Consider the following 13,707-nt stretch of genomic DNA (forward strand, 5'->3'; position numbering starts at 1 on the left):
GTTCTGGGGTGGTTGGGTGCTGCTGGGCGTCACGGCCTTGTTCCAGCTGCCAGAATGCCATTGCTGGCTGGGATAAAGCTGCTCCTGGCCAGGGAAACCCATCATCCTCCCCAGCGGGTGCCTGGAGCCTCCCCACCTGCTGCAAGCCTGCCCGGGGCAGGAATCTGTCCCCCAGCCAGCCAGGAGCCGGCTCTCCCCACAGCAGGATGCCCACTCCCCTCTTTTCCCTATCCATGCCGGAGATGCAGCCCTGTGGCCTGATCCCTCTCCGTTTGCAGGGATGCAGGCAGCGGCAGGGACGCTGGAGGCCAGGAGGGAGCGGAGTCCTTAAGCCACGGGGCGAGGGGGTGCGGGTGACCCGAGTCAGCTCCTGCCGGGGACCGAGGGACCGGGGTGGACGAAGCTGGGGTGACGGGGGCACCGCACCCCGCTGGGGAGCGGGGGGACTGCGGCCCCCGAAGGGCTGGGGCGTGGCGGGGCCACGGGCGGAGCGGCGCCCGCCCCGGGCGGAGGCGGCAGCCCGGCAGATAGGGCTGCCCCGGAGGGCTGGGCCGGGCCGGGCCGGGCGCGACCGGAGGCGGAGGCGGGCGCGGCGGCAGCGCCGGGGCGCCGCAGCGGGACAACCCGGGGCACAGCGGAGCGGGCAGCGCCGGGGCGGCGCGGTGCAGGGAGCCCGGTAGCCGGTACGCGATGCGTGCGGGCGGGGAAGCGCCGCACCAGGTGCTGGGCCGGCTGCGGTTCCTGCTGCAGTGCAGCGAGTGCTTCCGCCGCGCCCAGGCGCTGCCCGCCGCGCTCTGCTACGTGCCGCGGGAGGTGCAGTACAAGATCTGCAAGGACCCCGCCGCCGCCGCCGCCGCCGCCGCCCGCAGCCTGCTCAGCGTCTGGGACAGCCCGGGGCCGGCGCGGGGCGGCAAGCGGGCGGCCCGGGCCACCATCGAGGTGCGGAGAGGCGGCTGCCTCCGCGCCACCGGCGAGGAGTACTGCAACGGCGCCGGGCTCTGGGTCAAGCTCAGCAAGGTAACGGCGGGACGCGGCCCACGCCGTGCAGCCGGGAACGGCCCCGGGGGGTCGGGCCCCGAGCGCGGCGACAAGGCGGGGCCTGCTTTCAGGAGCAGCTGGAGGAGTACGCGAGCAGGCATGACCTGGCCGAGGGCTGGCTCCTGGCGTGGAGGTTTGGAGGGGGAGGAGATAAGTTGGTGCCGGTTGAGTCCGCGGAGAAGATCCAGTGGCAGCACCAAACGCTCGGGGTTGATTACAAACCCGCGGTCAGGTATGGCCCCGGCCGGCTGCACCCCGGATAGGGACCGGGCTGCGGGCGCTGGAGGCGCGGGTGGCCGGTACCCACAGAGGACGTGCGACCCAACCATCCCAAATCCCCTGGGCGCGTCCAGCGCAGCCCCCCTCACTCCCTCCAGCGCGGGTGGGACACGTCGCTGCCGAGCCGGCTGCGGGCAGGAGGGTCCCCCCTCGTAGGCTAACCCTGTTTGCTTGTGGCAGCACCTGCGCAGGATAAAGATTATGCTAGGGGGTTTCTGAGGCACTCGGGTTTGGGCTGAGCGATGTCGCGGAGGTAATGCAGTGATGAGAGAGCTCGTATTTGATTTTCATGAGGATTCCCCCGCTCTGCCCCAGCCTGCACCTGGGTGCAGGGACACTCTCATCCCTCCCGCAGCTGTTCCTGCAGCCCCTGGGTGCCATCACTGGTCCCCCACCACTGCTGCCTCCACTCCAGGCTAAAGCAGTAATGCTTGGGCACGCTGAGCACTGACGCATCTTTTCCCTTGCGTGACTCCTCTGCTGGTGCTTCTCCAGCTGGGAACAAGTGGTGGACCTGACGTACTCCATGCGCCTGGGAGAGAAGCCCAGACTCTTAGAGCAGGACAAAGCTGCGGTGGAGAAGTTTCGGTACGAGTGCATCTCCTAGAGCGGTACTGCAGCACCCCAAGGGGCAGCTGGCTGGGCACTGGACATGCCTGTGGGGCCAGGATTGGCTTCAGGGTCGGGAGTGGGGAGGATGGGTGCCATGAGATATCTTTTACATTGATACCGTTCGACACTGCTCAAGCGAAGATGGCCTTTGCTCTGTGGAGCATCGGAGCAACCACGTGATGCTATTCCCACTGGGCTGGGGTGGCAATAAACACCTGTTGTGGTGGTGATGAGATACAGCCGTGCCATCTGCCTGCAGCAGGGACAGCTGCCTGGCACCATCCTGATGCGGTGACCATGAGATGCTGCGGCTGATCCGAGCTGTGGCACCTGCACAGTGCTGGTGGGCAGGTTTCGGGCGCAGCCTGGTCTCCCTGTCGTGTTAACACGGAGCCCCCCTGCAGGTCCGTGCCCCCGGGCTGGAGCTATGAGCATGACATGGAGCTGGGGCGCTTCCTGTACGATCACAGCGAGAGGGAGCTGCAGTGTGGGGACTGGACCAAAGAGCACCTCAGCAGCGTCGAGGTCTCCTCACAGGTGGTGCGTAGCGGGGCTCCTCCGTGGCCTAAAATCAGCATGAGACACACAAGCATCGCCACAGCTGCAGGGAGGAGTGGCCGGCGGTGGCTGTCCCCTCCGCGAGGGGCAGGGGATGGTGGTGGGGTTTTGCTGCTCTAGGGAAGCTATGAGGAGTTGGGCATCTGGAGCAAAACCCCATTGTGTCTCTGGGGTGTTGTGAAGGGTCCATGGCCACGCCCAGCTTGCTCTGTGCAGGAGCCACCATCCACCTGCAGCCCAGTGAACTGAGGGGCTGGCCTGGTCCTGAACTCCTCTGGCCCCACAGGACCTGTCCTGGGGGTGGCCATGGTGTGCCCAAGGATGCTCAGCTCCCTCCCTCTGCTTGCTGCACTCTTGCAGGAGGACTACAGCGCAGCCCATCTGACTGACAACCAGACATTCACCTTCTGGGAGAGCAACGGGCTCCTGGGGCAGCATTGGGTGCGGCTCAACATGAAGAAAGGCACCATTGTCAAGTGAGACCTCTGGGTGTCCCCGGCTGCTCCTAACTGTGCCAAGGATGGGCAGGGTGTGGGGAAGAACACCATCTTCCTCTTGAAAGCAGCTTTCCCTGGGCTGCAGCCAGGGGCTTGGGGTCAAAGGGGGGGCAGCTGCTGCCAGATGCACCCCAGGAGGACATAATCTTGCCCCCAGCCCTGGGACATCTCCAGGGGCATCTTCATGTCCAGACAGCTCGGGAGGGGAGGACAACACTGCACATTGCTCTTCTTGTCCCCAGGAAGCTGTGGCTGATGCTGGATGGGCAGGTCAGCTCCTACATACCCAGGCGAGTGGCCGTGTATGGCGGGGCACCGAACAGGCTGCAGCACCTGAGAACCGTCCTTATTAGCGAGTGAGTAACGAGTAAGGAGCAGCCTGGGTCCAGCTTGGGCCAAACACCCAAGCTGTCTCTGCATCCCGAGCAGACACTAAGGAAAGGGCTGCTGGGGTCAGTCCTGAGTGACCCAGCGGTGACAATGGCTTTCTGCGGGTCCCTGGATGCAGGTTACGTCTGTCCCCACAAGCGTGGTGGCCCCCCGCCTCCACATGCCAGTCAAGCACCTTCATCTCTACTCCTGCTCCTCATCTGTGCTGTGGCAGCTGGGCTCCAGTGTGCTTCCTCCTGCTTGGTGACTTTGGGGGTCTTTCCTCCTCCTCCTGCTCCTCACCTCTGGGGACACACGTGCCACTGCTGTCTCCTTTCTGAGCATCTCTGCCATGCTGTAGCCAAGAAGTCCTAGGGTGCTTCACTTCTCCCTCTTTGCTCTGGCTCTGCAGCACCCTTCTCGAGGCAGGCAGGGATTTACACAGGGGTGTGAAGATCTCCTCCTCCTTCCCCAGAACTTGCCTGTTTGCCTTTTTTATGGCTGAGCAGTGAGATTTGTCCTTGAAGAAGCATCTATGAGACTGCCGAGGTCTCTTCCCTGGTGGCAGGAGCCAGCTCCTCTCTGTATCTGGGCAGTCACAGTGGTTTTTCCCCATGCTCCTTTACGTCTTTGATGGGACCGTGCCAAGGGCTTTGGAAATACAAGTGAATCACTTACCAAATTGGTCATCTCCACAAATCTGTTTCCTTCAAAACACATCACCCTCATGTGACCAGCTTGGCTTTAAGTATGGTTGTGCTGACGTGAGATGCGCCGGGACCCTCTGGGAACAGTGACATGCTCTCAGCCATCACTTCTCTGTTCTGCTTTGAATTTATGCTCTTTTCTGGCTCTTTGGATGTGGCTTCCATCTTCTTCAGGATGTCTCTGTGCCTCTGACAGCCTCTTCTCTCCACTTGGTCCCCTCCTGCCGCAGCCCCAGTGGGGCAGGGGGGCTTTTGCCACGGGTAGCAGCGCATCCTCGGCTGGGGAGCCAGAATGGCCCATGCCTTGCCTGCCGCCTCGCTGGTGTCTGTGCCTCGCAGCTCTGCCATCTCCCTCCGTGCTGTGTGCAGGAACAGCTTCCAGGACGTCTGCATCCTCCGCAACATGAAGACCCACCTGCCGGTGCTGGAGATCCGCATCCTGGAGTGCCGGGGTGAGCCTGCGCTGCCGGACTGGGGCTGCCAGTGCAGCCCAGTCCTAAACCTGCAGCTGGTCCTGGCACCTGCGACTCCTCCTGCCATGCCAGCTGCTTTTTTGGGTCCTTTGGGGGAAAAGCTAGGGAATGAGCTTCATTTGGGATGCCGCGGGCACTGGGGGCTCCTTGCCCCCAGTTGCAGCATCCAAGCCATGCCGGCTGCACAGCTGCAGCCGCACATGCAGCGTCACTGTCCTTTCTTGGCAGACCAAGGGTGCAATGTCCGCCTGCGAGGGATTAAGATCAAGTCCTTCTGGGAGTGGGACTTGATCCTCAACACTGACATGTTCCAGCCAGCCCGGCTGGTGCGCTACCCTCTCCTGGAAGGGGTGGACGCTGATGTGCTGTACCGGCGGGCCGTGCTCATTCAGAGGTAAGGCACCAGGATGGCACCATCCCCGCAGCGAGCCCGGACCCCGAGAAGGGCCGTGCCCTGGCCTCCAGCAGGACCTTGCATGTGTCTTGCTTAAAGTCTGCCAGCTCCTTTCCCACGTGCAGCAGGGACTTTGGCTTGCTGCTCCCCATCTGAACACGGCTGCTTCCAGTGCCTGGGGAGCACGGTGCTGGCACAGGGCAAGGGGAACCTGCAGTGTGGAGTCTCCCATCCCACTGCCTGCAGGGCAGCCCCAGGCTGGGGTCAGCACTGGCCCCACAGAGAGACCCTCTGCAACGAGTCAGCCGCAGCGCTGTGCTGTGGGCTGGGCTGCCCTCGTTTGCAGCTTTTTCTTGGGGGGTACAAAATAAAGCACCTGGCTAGGGGGTGCTGGTTGGGTGCTCCCCTTGGTGTGCCAGGGTCCCTCCATGAGGGAGCGCAGTGGCCGGGCTTGGTGTGTGCCTGGGGCTGTCTGCAGTGAAACACCGTGGGTGTATTGGACTCCACATGTCTGTCAGCCCCCTCGCATCCTCATGCTGCTCCTCTCCGGTCTCCAGGTTCGTCCAGCTCCTGGACAGTGTCCTGCATTACCTGATCCCCCTCTCTGAGGACGGCATCGGCACTTTCAATGCACTCAGGGTAAGCATTTGCTGGACTCCCTGGGGATGGTACAGGTAGGAACATCTCATCACGGGCTTGGCTGGTTTCCCCGGGGATTGTGGCATGTCCCCCTTGATCTCATGGGGACAGACTAGCCCAGGGCTCATGCTGAGAGCTGCCGTGCTGGGCATTGCCAGAGGGATGGGGGAGCTGAGCATCCCCTGCGACATGGGGGACTGTGTGCTTGGGGAGGGGGAAAGAGGGCACACAGCAGCAGGATCAGGCCTCTAACCATCCCTGCTCATCCCCTGCTAGAGCATGAAGCCATTCCTGCTGCTGTCCAAGCAGGGTGCAGCCCTCATCGCCCACTGTCTCCAGTCCTCGGAGAGCACTTGCCCTCAAACCATTCCAAAGCTATACATCAACCGGCACCTGGCCCGGGAGCACCGTGCCAACCCCGCGCTGGACCCCAGCTGCAGGAACACTGTCTTCACCCAGGTACAGCAATGCCGTGCCCCACGCCAGGTACCTACCAATGCAGCATCGCTTGCCCCAGCTGCATCTCATCCCCTTTCCACTCTGCTCCTCTCCAGCTGTATGAAGGCCTCAGATCTTCCAAGAACAATCAGCCCCTGGACTACAGGTAGGTCTTCATGTCACATTTGTGGGGTGTCACCTCGCCGGAGCGGGGTGCAGGGGGATGCCGGGTGCTGCTGGCTCTCTCAGAGGAGGCGGGTGCATGGGGCTGTTGCTTCCCCACAGGTGGCCCCTGACCTACAGCCAGTGGTGGGAGTGCGATTTCATCACCGAGGGCATTGTCGACAATGGTGAGAGCGCTGGGGCTCTCCCCTGGGCTTTCTCGTGCTGGGGGGCAGCTCGGTGGGTCACCCACTGCGGTGGGGTACCCACACTTTCCCGGCTGCTCTGCAGGAGGCAGCCCAACTCTGCACATGTGGGGTGGCCCCTACATCTCCCCTAGGCCCCCAGTGCTGCTCCTGCCCCACAGAGATGGGGGTGGCTTGGCCAGATCCTGTGGCTCAGCATCTGGTCCCAGTGTGTCAGGCACTAGCCAGCCTCTGTCCCCATTGCAGGCGGCGGTTTTCGGGATAGCCTGTCAGACGTGTCGGAGGAGCTGTGTCCCAGCTCGGGTGATGTCCCCGTGCCCCTGCCCTTCTTCGTGCGCACCTCCAACCAGGTTTGACATTGCGCTGTCCACCTGTCCTGGCCCCAGGGGGAAATCCAGCAGACCCTGGGGGCTTGTCCCTCAGTTGCAGTATTTTGGGGTGTTAGTCCTGTCTCAACGCTTGCAGGGCTGTTGGCCGGGGGGGTTGCTGTGCTTGAGGCCAGGTGGTGGAGATCTCCTGGAGGGGTGTAAAGGGCAGGAGAGGCGGGTGGAGGAGTGATGGAGGCTGCAAGAGGGACCATACTGGGCTGGTCACATCTGTGTCCATGGGTCCCAAGCCTCTCTCCTGCAGGGTAACAGCAGCAGCGACACCAGGGACATGTACGTCCCCAACCCCTCCTGCAAGGACTTCCCCAAGTACGAGTGGATTGGGCAGCTGATGGGAGCAGCCCTGAGGAGCAAGGAGTTTCTGGTGAGCACAGCAGAGCCTCCCCGGCTGGCGAGGGAGCTTGGTGGGGGCCACCATGTCTCAGGCAGAGGGGCTGCCCTCGGCTGAAGGAGGAACATGGAGAGGACTTGCATCTCTGCTCCCTCTGGCAGATGCTGTCTCTGCCGGCACTGGTGTGGAAGCAGCTGGCAGGGGAGGAGGTCAGCTGGAGCAAGGACTTCGCTGCCGTGGACTCGGAGCTGGTGAGCAGGGCCGGGGGCTGGCAGGGCAGTGCTGTGCGCTCCTGTGGCTGCTCCGGCTCGGCCGTGATGGCTTTTGCCCATTGGGGTTGCAGGTGAAGCTGCTGGAGGTGCTGGAGGGGGTGGACAGGGAAGCCTTCGAGTTCATGTTCGGCAGAGAGCTGACCTACACAGTGGTGCGGAGCGACCAGCGCATGGTGGAGCTGATTCCCAATGGCAGCAGCACCGTGGTGCGCTATGAGGACCGCAAGGAGTTCATTCGCCTGGTGCAGAAGGCTCGGCTGGAGGAGAGCAAGGAGCAGGTGACTGGGGTGTCTCTAAGGGGACCCTGCCCCTGTGGCAAGCCCTCCTGGTACCTGTGGGGTTGGTGGCTGTGAAAACGTGTCCCCAAAACCAGCTCCAGCTGGGCGGTTCCCCCATGCATCCCATGCCCAGGATGTCCATGAGCCCCGGGGACCCCCTTGGGGGTCCTGCAGTCCCTGCCCCCAGTGCCGTGGCTGGCTGCCCTGGGCTCAGACCCATTGCAGTGATGTGGGACCCCTCCTGTGCCTCCCCCAGATCGCAGCCATGCGTGCTGGCCTGCTCCGCGTGGTGCCCCAGCCTGTGCTGGACCTGCTCACCTGGCAGCAGCTGGAGAAGGTGGTCTGCGGGGACCCTGAGATCACAGTGGCCGAACTGCGGAGGTTCAGTAAGTGCCAGGGCCAGCCCAAAGCTGCTTCCAACCCCCCACGTGAGCAGGGGCTCCCCTCGATGATCCTCATCCTGCGCACGCATCCTGCCCCATCCTGAGTCCCTGGTTGTGAGGTGTCAGGGAGCCTGGGGGAGGATGAGGCAGAGGGATCCTGGATAGGGCTGGGATGCTTCAGGTTTAGCTGCAAACCCCACCGGTCCGCACTCTGGTCCCTCTGGTCCTTGGCAACTGTAAGCAGAGGCGAATGGCCACCCTACAAACTGGGACCCCCATTTCTCCACCTGCCTTTGTGCAGGGTGCCGGCCCCGCTCAGGGTGCCAGGGGCTTGCAGGGACTCACGGAGAGTGGAGGGTCTCCTCCTCCTCTGCCTCCACTCTGGGCTCTTGCAGAAGGGCGGAATGGACATGTCGCGTGTTAATTTGCTTTGCTGGGAGTTTCTAATGAAGCTGTTCCGTGTTCCTCATTGCAGTCACGTTTGAGGACTTTTCCTCCGACGACATCCGTATCCAGAACTTCTTGGAGGCGCTCAACAACTTCACCAGTGGTGAGCGACCCCAAGCCTTTCCCTGCTCTTCATGTGCAGTGAGGTGGGCCAGGGGACGGGGTACCCACTGCCCTGCGCCCCAGGGATGCTCAACAGGTGCTTTCCTGGGATTTGGCTGGGGTCGTCCTACCTGGCCCTTCCTGGGATGCTGAGAGCATCCCTTAGTTCTGCCTTGCACTCCCGGGATGCTTCTGCAAGGGCAGACCCCACTGCGATCGCAGTGACTGGGATGGTCCAGTCCCTGAGACCTGAGCCCTGTCCTTCTCCTCAGAGGATCTCAGCCACTTCCTCAAGTTCGTCACTGGCCGGAGCCGCCTCCCGGTTCAGATCACTGTCTACCCTGAAACAACAGAGTGAGTCTGTCCGTCCTGTGCTGTGCTGGGGTCACTGCACCGTGCCGGGGTCTGACTCTCTTTCCTTTCTCCCAAGCTTGAACGCATTGGACATGATGCCACAGGCCTCCACGTGCTCCTGCACCTTCTACTTGCCCAACTATTCCTCGTGAGTCGAGCTGGGGACAGGGGATGGGGATGTTCTCCCCTCCCTGGGGCTGGTATTGGGGTCCCCTCCCAGGCTCCCCAGGTCCTGGCCGAGGGGACCTCTGGGCAGGTACGGGGAGGGAAGCGTGGGGCTCTCAGTGCCCATCATGACCCAGTGTTCCCCGCTCCAGGGCCAAGGCCTGTGAGGAGCTGCTGCGGTACGCCGTGTACAACTGCATGTCCATCGACACTGACAGGAACACCTGGGATGAATGAGGCCCTCCAGGCGCCCCGTGCCATGGGAGCTGCCCACCCCGGTGACACCGGGTTCAATAAAACTGCAGGGCTGCATCCTGCCATCCTGCCCCAGGTCCTGTTTGTGTCCGTGCTTCTCAAGGGCTGGGACTGGAGCGTATTTGGCCAGTGCTACAACTCGGGGGGCCAGCATGGCACTGTCTGCTGGGTGCTGCGCTGGCACGGGGTGCTGCCGGGTGGAGAGCAGGGCGTGCGTGCAGGGGCTGTGGGTCCTGTCCCCTCCCTGGACACGGTGTGTGTGGGGAGTGCGGCCACAAACTGCCCCCCCTGCCGTGCACCCTGCAAACTGCCCCCAATGCCCCCTGCAAACTGCCCCCCCCAAAGCCCCCTGCAGACTGCCCCCCAATGCCCCCTGCAGACTGCCCCCCTGCTATGCACCCTGCAAACTGCCCCCAATGCCCCCTGCAAACTGCCCCCCTGCAAACCGCCCTCCTGCCATGCACCCTGCAAACCTCACCCTGCAACCTCCCCCCCGCGCCCGCCCGCAGCCCCACCTCCGGCCGCCTGGGGGCGCTGAGCCCCCTCCCGCAGCCGGGCAGGGATCCATGACTCGGCGCTCCGCAGCCTGGGATCCTCCCCTCGGTGTTCTTCTGGCTGCCCTGGCCGGGAGGAGCCGATCGCAGTAAGGCGAGGCAGGGGATCGAGCCTATCGGCGCTCTACCGCCGCTGTCCGCGGTTGACACGCTCGGCTCTCTGCGCTCATGCGCAGTGGGCGCCGGCGCCGCCATTCCTGTCCTGTCAGTGAGGCGCTGGGAGCCGGCGGCCGCCAGAGCGCAGGTAACGGCGAGGCGCGGGGAGGCCCGGCGCCTCCGCGGGGGCTGGGAGGGGCGCGGGGAGCCGACTCACGCCTTTGAGAAGCGCTGGCGGCTAAAGTTGGGCCAGGCTGAAGCGAACCGGTCTTAGCCCGGCCCGGCTCGGCTCGGCCTGACCCGGCCCGGGCCTGCTCGGTTCTGCCGTGGTTGAGTGAGGCCTTGCCCCTGTGCTCTCTCTGCAGCATGGAGTTCCAGGCCGTGGTGATGGCGGCGGGGGGCGGTTCCCGTATGACGGACCTGACCTCCAGCATCCCAAAGCCGCTGCTGCCGGTGGGCAACCGGCCCCTGCTCTGGTACCCGCTGAACCTCCTGGAGCGCGCCGGCTTCGAAGGTGAGGCACGACGGTGGCTTGAGGTGGGGGTGGAGACGACGTGCTTACCCTGGCCTCTTCAGGCTTCCCGCGGCCACCTCTGCCACTCCTGTTTGTGTCGTGTGTGTGTCCCCTCGTTGTTCTAACGTCTTATCATAGATGCTCTCTTGATCAGGATGGGTGCTTTAGCAGGAGCTCTCTTTTCTGCATCGGAGCTCTGCTGTTGGCCCGTGTCACATCCTCTTCTTAACTGTAGGCTGCACCTCCTGTGCCTGCGCCCTCTTCCCCCTCTTCTCCCCTCATGAAGGCTTTTTCCATCTATATGCTTTTCCCAGCGTTGGTGTCTTTACCAGTGTTGTTAACTGGGAGTCTCTCACTTATTTCTTTCTCTGAATCATTAACGAGAGTGGCATGAGAAGTGTGTCAGCTCTCTTGGGATATCGTTTGGTTTGTTGTTTCAGTCTGGCCTGAAGTTCAGGGTTACTTGTTCTGTCTGAGGCATTTAGTCCTTGTTGTTGCAGCACAGAACCAAGTGCTAGGTTTTGGACAGAACGGGGCAGGGGGAAGTGGCGGCCTTGGAATGCTCACCTGTGGGCCTTGTTTCATGGGAGGGCTAAAAGGTATTTCGTACATAGTGAGGTTATTTAGTATTTTCTGGGTTTAGGTTTTTGTTTACTTTTTGAGTGGTGGACCAAATCTTTCTGTGGTGTTCCCCCTGTTACTTATAAAATGTCTTCCTCACACCTTTCATTGCTCTGTTTTTTCATGTTTGTAATTTTCTTTTGCATTTCTGCTTTCTGTTTTTGCTTCTCCTGAATGACTGTGTGATTATTCTGTACTCCATCCCAAGAACGTGGCGGTTTTCCTGGCTGCTTCTTTTGTCTGTGAAGATGTAAAGATCAGCTTATGGTTATTCATGTCAGTCTCTTACAGTTTCAGCGTGAAGGAACAAAAGAAAGAACAAACTTAAGACTTTGTCTTGATTTTGTTTCTTTAAGAAATCCTTAAGAAATCCTTAAGAAATCCTTAAGAAATCCTTAAGAAATCCTTAAGAACTTTTTTCCCTTGGGATTGCTTTTTGCCTATTGTTTGTTGAGTTTGCTTTCTGAATGTCCACTTTTTTTGGCTGTTCTGTCTCTTTTTTTGCTAGGATCATACTTTTATCCAGTGACATGGGCATATCGGTAGCTAAAAGCTTTTCTGTAACCAGTCTTGTGCTCTGTGTGGCTCTATAACTATTCAGAAATAACCATTTCCACTTGATGCTCTTGACCACTAGTAGGTGGTGTTATGGTCAGATCTTTCTCCTTTCTCACACGTAGCTCTTCAGCTTATCTATCCCCTACAAAAATTTGGACATGCAGGGTTATACAAGCAGCTTCAGTAAGCAAGCTGCCACCTTCCTGCTCCTCTCTTGCTTCTGCCCCCTGACCAAGCTGTGTTAATACTCAGTGGCATGAATTCTCTCCCTGGTTCGTAATTCTAAGTATTACAGGAGGCTTTAGTTCCTCATACTTGCTTATATTAGTAAGTAGGCGTTCCAGAGTCTGATTCACTGCGTCCCTTCTGTCCTAAATGCAAGTGCTTCCTCTCTCCTAATAAATATTAGGAGACCTTTGTCCAGCTCACCAGATTTATGCTGAACTGTCGGCTTATAATTTCCACCTGACACCAGTTTCTTCTCCATCGGTTAATTCTTTCCCCAATTCAAGGTGTGCTTTCAATCCCTTTCTCTAGGTTCTTCAGCCTGTTTTGAATCCAAGTTGGCATCTGGTATGGGAGTGGGAGGGGAGCCCTCCTGTGTCTCTGGTACCAAACTGCCACACGATTCTCATGTTTACAGTTCCTTCCTCTCTTCTGTTAACAGATTCAGGATGAGTTCAGTTTTGAACGATACAGATTTATTCTTAGTGTGTTTTGATCTTGCCCACAGAAGCTTCCTAGGCTGAGGACTATGTTATCTCCCATACTTCCCTATTAAAATTCCATATGGAATATGATGTTACAATGTTGGGGTTTTTTTGAGGAGTGGGATATTTTAATTTGAGGGTTTGACTCTTGCTTTTCCTTCCAGTTCTTGAGGCCAGGGGAAAAGGTTTCTTGCTGGTTTGTTTTCTCAGTCTTTTCTTTGCAGAGCTTCTGTTCTCACATTCTTCGTTTTGAAAAATACGCTTTCATGCCACTGTCGATATCCTTCAAATGTGTATTTACCTTTATTCTTTTATAGATGGAATGAGTTTGTTGCTCACGTATTACTTCCAATTCCTTGCCAAGGTGGTGCTGGGAAGTAGTTTAACGATTTTATTGTATTACTGTGGTTGGTGGTGTTGTCTACAGAGGATTATATAGGATCAGGGAGGGCAAAAGACAAAGCTCTAAAGTGTTGGTGACGTTAATGCAGGGTCTCATTGGACTGTTTGAGGATTTATGGTTTGAAGGCACTCACTAATGACAGAAGATGTTTCTGTTCTGTCTTGCTATACTTGTGCCACTCATGTGCATGTGTCCCTTTCAGTAACAACCCTCCACCCACACAAAGCAGGAGAGATTGTTTTCATATTCATTCAGAGTTTAATTCTCTTCTGCAAAACTTACTATTGCCAAAAGAGCTTGGTTCATTGGAGAACCCAATTATGTTACTCAAGCCTTTTGACAGTTCTGTCAGGCTTTGTAAATAAAAAGTGAGTGTATCCTATTTGTGATGATTTTTTTTTTTTGCTTGATCTCATCCCGCTTTCCTCTGTCCTAGAGGTCATTGTGATTACAAGGAAAGAAATCCAAAAGATGTTAAACTTGGACACAAAAATGAAGCTGGATTTTGTGTGCATCAGTGACAACATGGACATGGGTACAGCGGATTCACTGAGGCATATTCACCAGAAAATTAAGGTATTACTGTCTTTTACTGAACTTGACTGGAAGACATTTGTTTATAATAATTTTTTTTTTCATTGTGCTTTAAGAGCTGTTCCAAGTAATGATATTGCGGGTAACTGAATTTCCTGATCTTCAGGAGAGCTGAATTTTGTAAAGGTCACCTCATGGGGGACCTCAAACAAAGACTCTAAATGACTAGAATTGACAGCTAGGAGGGCTGGAGCAGATCCAGGCTGGGCGTTGGCTGCTTCTTAGTCAGCGTTAGCTTTCTGGCAGGTTAATTAAAAGGTTGTATGCGTTCATACAATTTTTGATATGGCCTGTGACAGCTGTTGTCCGCAT

General features: G+C 58.7%; 2 protein-coding genes across 10 annotated transcripts in view; both read left to right on the forward strand.

Annotated features, from left to right (window-relative positions):
• The first annotated feature begins 594 nt into the window (after window positions 1-594).
• On the forward strand, window positions 595-9,420 carry LOC104015551 (E3 ubiquitin-protein ligase HECTD3). Its single transcript, XM_087731721.1, has 21 exons — window positions 595-1,017; window positions 1,110-1,270; window positions 1,813-1,905; window positions 2,334-2,469; window positions 2,848-2,963; window positions 3,227-3,340; window positions 4,430-4,512; window positions 4,762-4,927; window positions 5,485-5,566; window positions 5,843-6,025; window positions 6,121-6,170; window positions 6,290-6,354; window positions 6,619-6,722; window positions 7,003-7,122; window positions 7,251-7,340; window positions 7,433-7,639; window positions 7,896-8,025; window positions 8,498-8,572; window positions 8,844-8,925; window positions 9,002-9,073; window positions 9,243-9,420. Exons 1-21 carry the CDS (start codon window positions 691-693, stop codon window positions 9,325-9,327), a joined length of 2,541 nt encoding a protein of 846 aa, XP_087587847.1. The 5' UTR covers window positions 595-690; the 3' UTR covers window positions 9,328-9,420.
• A 386-nt stretch (window positions 9,421-9,806) lies between these two features.
• Window positions 9,807-13,707, forward strand: part of EIF2B3 (eukaryotic translation initiation factor 2B subunit gamma) — a 108,525-nt gene continuing 104,624 nt past the window's right edge. For 6 of the 9 annotated variants that reach the window (XR_015698815.1, XR_015698817.1, XR_015698816.1 and 3 more), the window contains exons 1-3: window positions 9,807-10,143; window positions 10,361-10,509; window positions 13,238-13,377. Coding sequence is in view for 2 of the 9 variants with exons in the window: in XM_087732105.1 (XP_087588231.1) it covers window positions 10,362-10,509; window positions 13,238-13,377 (288 nt within the window). In the remaining 7 variants the exon portion in view is untranslated. The remainder of the gene's footprint in view (window positions 10,144-10,360; window positions 10,510-13,237; window positions 13,378-13,707) is intronic. The other 3 variants (XR_015698820.1, XM_087732106.1, XR_015698821.1) reach the window with 3 other exon arrangements.

This window comes from Nipponia nippon, unplaced genomic scaffold, assembly GCF_047370975.1.
Source record: "Nipponia nippon isolate SJK-2023a ecotype South Korea unplaced genomic scaffold, ASM4737097v1 scaffold_5, whole genome shotgun sequence".
NCBI lineage: Eukaryota > Metazoa > Chordata > Aves > Pelecaniformes > Threskiornithidae > Nipponia > Nipponia nippon.

Bases quoted from the DNA above. Each gene is read 5' to 3' on its own strand.
- LOC104015551 (XM_087731721.1), top strand. From the start codon at position 691: ATGCGTGCGGGCGGGGAAGCGCCGCACCAGGTGCTGGGCCGGCTGCGG. The intron at 5,567-5,842 runs GTAAGCATTTGC...ATCCCCTGCTAG, and splicing joins GCACTTTCAATGCACTCAGG to AGCATGAAGCCATTCCTGCT. The intron at 6,026-6,120 runs GTACAGCAATGC...GCTCCTCTCCAG, and splicing joins GGAACACTGTCTTCACCCAG to CTGTATGAAGGCCTCAGATC.